Raw genomic sequence first — 7,253 nt, forward strand, 5'->3', positions numbered from 1 at the left:
CACCAAATTGCCAATCCTGAAGTTCAGGCATATTTCGTAGAAAGTGGTGAAGATAAGTACATACTGGCTCTTTCATTTCAAAACTCATTTCAGAAAACAATTACGAAGTAAAAAGAAAAAAGAACACATTCTGATTATCAACATTAAACAAGGGTTTTAAAATGAACTAAATGAACTATGTATTTCATAACAATTTTACTGTGCATTTTGTTTACGCCTGTCATGTTCCTGATGTTACTGGCCATAAGTATTTGCGATTCTTGATGTTCCTCTATACTTAAGTTCTACTTCTTTTTCAAGTTGTTTAAATCTGTTACGATCAGATTCATCGTATTCATCATCATAGTTTAAAGTTTCTTTGTTTTCTTTATCATCATACTTATTCTCCGACTCTTTGTTTTCTATTGAATAATTATCACCTTCTTCTTGACTATATTCATCAGAGGGCTGGTGGTGTGATTTCTGAGGGTTGTGTGCATGAGATTCCTGTTGTTGACTAGGATGAAATTTGTGGTAAGAGTTTTTAGGACTCTTGTGGTTTTTTGGCGGATCGTTGATGAGTTTATGAGATTGATGATGGTTATTTAGATAATCATCAGTAGGCTCTTCTTCCCCTTTCAGTGGGGGAGATTCTTCATGTGGATGTTGGTGTTTTTTGAAATTGTCTTCTGAATAATGGTCACTGTTATGCTCATAGTTTTTTTGCTCATCATGAGTTGGTGTTTCCCTATTTTTGTGCGGTTCTTTGTATGCTTTCTGAATGTCACCAGGTTTTCCAATGTACTGGTTGTTGTGATATGATGAAGAATATATTTTAACATGTGCTGGATTTTCGTTTTTGACTCCAGGTTCATTACTCTTGATTATGACTTTGAATCCGTCGTCATCAGCTAGGTAAAATACTTCCCGATAAGTTCCTTCTGCATCGATAAAGCCATAACTGCCCCGAACTTGACCGTTAGCATCTGCTTCTTCTTTCCGATATTGGTGACCATCTTCACCCTTCAGCTCATATCCAAAACGAAAGGGATGGTAAACCTGGAAATGATGACAGAAATTCAGAAAAAATAAATCAACAAAACTTAAAATAATTCAGTATACATTACAATTAATGACTAATATATTTTATCCCAATTTCAACATTGTTGTGCGTCAAAAATATTAGTAATTTACTTTTATATTTATGGCGATTGTATACATTTTTTTTTCATGGTAAAAAATTGAAATCCTGTATCCTGTCAACAAACGGCTATTTATTTTTCACTGTTCAAAGTTTTGTTTTAAAACTATTGAAAGCTCTGCTACAAAACAATACATTGCTTTCAAATTTAAACGAATATTCATGCCTTTAGTAGTTTTATTATAATCACAATTTTTCAAAAAAATATCTGCAAAGTTTTCATTTAATTGATGAAGGGAATCAATTATATTCAGTGAAGATTTTCAAATTTTGCTTTGAAAGCTTAAATTTTTTCTTCCTTATTTGAATGTGTCTTATTTTGCAATGATTTTTTTATAATATTTTTATATATCATACATTTTTATTTATTTTGTATTAACAGATGAAAAATTTGTTATGCCATAGTTTTTAATTTTTGGAAATCAGCATACCAGTTAATTAGTTTTTGGGATATCGGGTGATATATTTCGTTATGTAAATAAGTTAAACTTTTAGAAGCTCATTTTACCTTTCCTTTGGTTATTTTAACTTGTATATATCTTGTTAAAAAATAATTTTTTTTCTCATTTCCTTTTTTTTCCTTATTGTGGAAATGTAATACTGTGATTTCAAAAAGTTTTTCATTCTGTTATCATTTCCTTCAGAAAAATTCTAAGATTTACTAAAAATGACTTGAAGAGGCTTATTGGAGTCAATGTAATGAAAACGGTTGAAAAGATAAACAGAGAAGCTTTAGATTTATAAATTACCATCATCACCTATTACGTATGAAAAAATGATTAAGTACTGAAATAGAAATGTATTATCTGAAATAAAAATTATCAAAGTTGCAAATTGGAACGACAAAATTATTATCGGTATCGTTGATTCAATATCGTTTGTAATTAATGGTGAAACGTGTTTTTTGAAATTTTTTTAACTAATTGATAAATTTTATATAGGAATGATTTCTCTGAATATATTCTTTTGTGCATCGACATTTAAGAAAGATTCAGATAGTCTACTGTAAGTCATCTGTTACAGTTAAGCTCTGGTGCCTGGAAAAAGTAATCTCAATGGTTACCAGACTTGCGAATTGTTCATTAGAACTAGTACAGTGGTAGACAAAAAAAAAAAAAAAAAAAAAAACTTTGTAAAATCAAGAAATGAAAATTTTAATTTATACAGTCAGTAACTTTCTACGTTAGATACATGGGGTCTCAAACTGGGTGCCGCAAAAATTGGCGAGGGGTGCCGCGAAGTGTCTGGGTTTTGTGGCAATTCTCTCTAAATCTTGAAAGGCTTATTAATGAAACATATTACCAATAAAGCAACAACGTTGACTTTACCGGAGAAAGAAATTGTATAACTTTTGTTTCCCAAATGTTCAATACGTGAACTTTTCGTAATGCGGTAGATACTATCAAGTCTTGAGACTAATTCTTCTTTTACACGCCATAACTAAAGCCTTGAATCGTAACTTAAGTAGCGACTCGTCCGCCATCTTGGGGTTAAACGATACTTTCTTCTATGTTTGTTATGGTGAAGGCAGCGTGTTTTGCTTCTTAATTAAGGTTTCTTGTTAACTCCATGTTAATTCCCAATCGAGAAACTCCACATTCAAGAAGCAAAACACGCTACTTCACCGTAGCAGACATAGAGGAATGCATCGTTTAGCCCCAAGATGGTGGACGTGTCGCTACTTAAGCTACAATCTAGGGCTTTAGCTATAACAAGTCTGGATCAATGACGGTTCATTTTCTAATAAGATGGTACCCCCCCCTTAATCTGACAAACGTTCCCCATTTCCTTAATAACTAGCTTCCTAGTCGTTGGTATTGACGAGGTTCTGATGACGACTGTCACCTTCTTCTGTAGAATCGTGCTCTTCGGACTTAACAACAAGCAATTTTTTTTTTATAGTGCTGGGTGCTGATCAAAAGTTGTGAGCTCGTGCCCCATGGGTCACGTGACTTGCAATATTTACGACAAATAATCACAACCGCATTTTTAAAAATTGATCGTAACAGTTTACAGTAAGTGAAACAAGAAATAGACTTTAGACTTTATATCTGTCGCAATACGAAAGGTCCATATATTGAACATTTCAGAAGCAAACCTTATTAAGTTTCATTCTCCAGTAAAGTCAGTGTTATTGTTGCATTGGTAATATATTTGTTTAAATCCCGGAGGGAATTTCGACATGTATATGCATATAATAGAGAGAGATTGGGGTGCCGTGAAAAAATTCTAGTGTTTCGAAGGTTGCTGCGAATCGGAAAAGTTTGAGAACCCCTGTTTTTTTTGGGGTGCAGTTTGGGGTGGACTGCTTCGCTTATTCAACTGTACCGTAATTTATTGTGAAGTCCGACTTCTCCACAGTACACACATGCCATAAGGACCCGTTTATAGGGTAGACAACCATTCACAGAATAACAGCACATTCACACAAAGAAAGTACATCCATGCCCGAGCCGGGATTCAAACCCGGGACCTCCCCAAGTTCTATAACGTAGATTCCCCAGGGACTCTACTACAGTGAAACCTGTGTAAGTTGACACCTGCGGTGCACTACTATAGTGGTCAACTTACAGAGGTTGATTTACATGATAAGGGCTTATTCCGTGCCTGAAAAAAGCGGTCAACTTGCAAGGATGGTCAACTTCACAGGTTTTACTGTATGATACAGTAAAACCTGTGAAGTTGACCATCCTTGCAAGTTGACCGCTTTTTTCAGGCACGGAATAAGCCCTTATCATGTAAATCAACCTCTGTAAGTTGACCACCTGTTTAAGTTGACCACGCAGATGTCAACTTAAACAGGTTACACTGCACTCGGTTTTTAGTCGTGCGAGATACGCTTATAAAAACGTGACGAGAAAATTTGTGATACTTAGCACGAGGATGGTCAACATGTATATTTCGATTGTCAACACGTTCGTCGACACATATACGTGCATATACTCGTATATATTTTGAACAGAGATAGAATAGGGTGCGGTGAAAAAAATTGTAATTTTTTAAAGGATGCCGCAATTCGGAAAAGTTTAAGAACAACTGCATTAAAACATTACGAAATACAGGAAAAACAGTGATAAGTCACAGAGTTTATTTTGTTTACTTATTCTCAAAAACTTAAATAAATTGTGACTAAGAAAAGAAATAGTGTATTTTTTAGCGAAAGTGTAGTATAGGTCAAAAATTAGTAATAAATCAATTTTCGAGCTCTTGTAATGCTTTAAATAATCATTGAAAAAGAGGTGGACAAAAAAAAAAAAATATAGATCTAATGAATTGCTAAGCACTCTTGAAAGTATTTGTGAGTTTTCACCAAGACTCCTGAAATTACCGCTAGCAACTTAGAAAATGCCTACATTATAAAACATTTTAAAGGTACTATAGAGTGACTTAAAAGGTGTAGGTTACCTGTGTAGTGTCATCTTCACTTGAAAAACCACTTGAAATGAAAGACAGTATTATCAGCAACTGTAATGATAAGAAATCATTGCTTTACAATGAATTAGCAAGAGAGAATAGAGCGTTTCCGAAATTTTAAAAGTATTTTTACTGAAAAAGCATGTTTGACCACCTTTTTTTTAAATATAATTTGACAAAGTTTAGTGTTTAAAATAATATTTTAATCGGTGCGCAGATTCAATTTCCTTTTTTACGCTTCTGCATATGACATCACAAGTGATGAAATGATATTCACTGATGCCATTACCGCAGAGCGCAATATTTAATTCGCTTCTGAATTATCACAACCTGGAAAGGCGGTAGACAGCAAGCGTAAACATTCAGGGCGCCAGTGGAGTGCGCGCCACAGTTCATCATTTGTAACGTCAAAAAAATAAAAAAAAAAAAACATTTCATTTGAAAAATCGGACATTTTAAAAAATTAATTAAACATTAAACGTTTTGAAAATAAAAGATTTTTGTCGCTCTATGTCACTTTCTTTACTCATTCTATTAACTTCAGTAACTAAAAGTAGTACCTTTGACTGATAGAAACAGCCCGATTAAAAAAAAAAAAAAGTATGAATTTCAATCAACTGTGAAATGGTTTCACGTTATTATAATTCATAGCAAATTAAAGTTGAATAATAATGAAAACAAGGCATGGAAATGTATTTAGAAATATTTGGAAAGCCTCGGTACATTGTAGGGGAATGTGGGGCAAAGTGAAATAGTTAACTTACCCTTTTCAAAATGAACGAATTGAAATTTCGTTTAGAAAATTACAGTATTTAAAGAAAGAACAATGTACTTTCGAATGAAACTTGTATTGAAACATTATTTTTCATTATTAACGGCAAATTTTAAACTTAAAAAAAAAAAGAAAAAAAAAAAACTTTCAGCTTCTTTATGAGGCAAAATGAAAAATAAAGTATTTTTCTAATGAAATATCTTCCATTTAAATATTACATATACATTTGATGAAATGAATGAGGGTAAAAAAATTGATATATAGATAAAATAAATTAATGCAAAAGAAGAAAAAGTGAAGAAAAGAGTGAATAAATAAGAAAATAAGTGAATAAGTTAAAAAATATGAGTGAATTAATAAATGAAGGAGTGGAACTAAATTAATTAATTAATGAATGAAGCAAACGAAATGTTTTTTTTCCCACTTTTTCATATTCACTTTGCTCCGTGTGCACTTGACAAAAAGTATTATTCATAAAATCAAAACATTCCTAATTTTAACTAAATAAGTACAGAACTGAGCAGCAGTAGATCTCAATGTTTAAAATGTTAATTAAGAAAACTTTAACATTTTGAAATGAAAAAAATATTTTTGATACAGTGCGAAATATATTGCAATATGTGTACCAATCTTTGGAAATGACTTACATTATTATAAACCTTTACCTTTAGGGCTATTTATTATTTTGACCGGAATCATGCACATGTTTATGAACACGGTAAAAATATTGCTAGATAGATGGCAGAAAAGTGAATAAATATATATAGAACAAAACGAAAATACATTTTAGAGAAAAAAGATTTAAAAGTGTTACATAAAGTATTTTTAGTAGGGAGGGGAGGGGTTTCTTCAAAGTTGGTACGTTTTCAGATTAGGCTCTATAGTGCGCTTTGAGAACCTCTGAACTAAATGATTAAATGAGTAATTTTTTTCATCAAAGCCTTCTAAAAAATGCATGAAGGGTTTGCTTTCCTACCAGTAAGATCAGGCCTGTGAAAGTATCTGAGATGAAAAAAAATATATCCCCATCTTGTTTTTACAAACCTTTCTACAAAAATGGAGGCACGATTTGGTAAGAGAGTCCCGTAATAATTAGTATGTGGCCATAATTACATGCAAATAAAACTAATTTGTGAACAGAAAACGTCTGGTTATAAAATGATAGCAAATTTAATTTTTTTAAAATCATTTTCAATATTAATACATTTATCATATATATCAATTCGAAAAGATACCTTTAAATTCATTCTTCCAGTCTGCGCTAATTGAGCTTTTGGCAGAGCATGTTCACATAGTTTCTGATGCCTGAGTAGTTTTGCCGCAGATGCTCAAACAGGCATTTATATATGGATGCGTCATCGTCTTCCACCAGGCACTGGCTCTTCGGTAACGTTATTCAATCATCAGATCGCGCCAAAACAAGGAATGTTACCTACTTTCTGTCAGCATCATCAAGCAGTACCTGGTGCAATTCTTCATTCATTTCTCGGCCACAAGAAGAAGGAGGGGAGAATGCATGTTAATGATGCCACTTAACTACTTATCAAAGAAATTGCACAAGAATGAGAGGGGGAGTTGAGTTGAGTTGCTGGTTAGTGGATAGTTTGTTGTAAAGACGAATGTCATTTCCTTTGATTATGGAATTAGAGAATGTATACTATGTTTAGAATGCGGAAATGTTATTGTTTGTTATACTCCGAAAGCAAAGGTAATGGATTGGGAAATGTTTGCTTTTTTGATTATTTCCGGAATTATTTTATATGTGTGTTATTTTTAGTAATAAATTTTAAACTAAAATGTGAACATTGTAATAGAAAAATAATAATTATTGAAATCATAAAAATTTAAAATGGCAAATCTTTGACTAATTCCAAAGGTAATACCAGA

General features: G+C 32.4%; 1 protein-coding gene across 1 annotated transcript; it reads right to left on the reverse strand.

Annotated features, from left to right (window-relative positions):
* Positions 1-234: 234 nt before the first annotated feature.
* LOC129226362 (sex-determining region Y protein-like) lies at positions 235-6,849 on the reverse strand. The gene is made up of 3 exons (XM_054860964.1): positions 6,829-6,849; positions 4,586-4,645; positions 235-1,038 (listed from the first exon to the last, which is right to left on the reverse strand). The coding sequence occupies exons 1-3, from the start codon at positions 6,847-6,849 to the stop codon at positions 235-237; spliced, it is 885 nt and encodes a 294-aa protein (XP_054716939.1).
* Between the last annotated feature and the right edge of the window lie 404 nt (positions 6,850-7,253).

The sequence above is a fragment of the Uloborus diversus genome, chromosome 7 (assembly GCF_026930045.1).
Source record: "Uloborus diversus isolate 005 chromosome 7, Udiv.v.3.1, whole genome shotgun sequence".
NCBI classification, from domain to species: domain Eukaryota; kingdom Metazoa; phylum Arthropoda; class Arachnida; order Araneae; family Uloboridae; genus Uloborus; species Uloborus diversus.

Bases quoted from the DNA above. Each gene is read 5' to 3' on its own strand.
- LOC129226362 (XM_054860964.1), bottom strand. From the start codon at position 6,849: ATGAATGAAGAATTGCACCAG. The intron at 4,646-6,828 runs GTACTGCTTGAT...TTATCATTACAG, and splicing joins TGAATGAAGAATTGCACCAG to TTGCTGATAATACTGTCTTT. The intron at 1,039-4,585 runs GTAACCTACACC...CATCATTTCCAG, and splicing joins GTGAAGATGACACTACACAG to GTTTACCATCCCTTTCGTTT.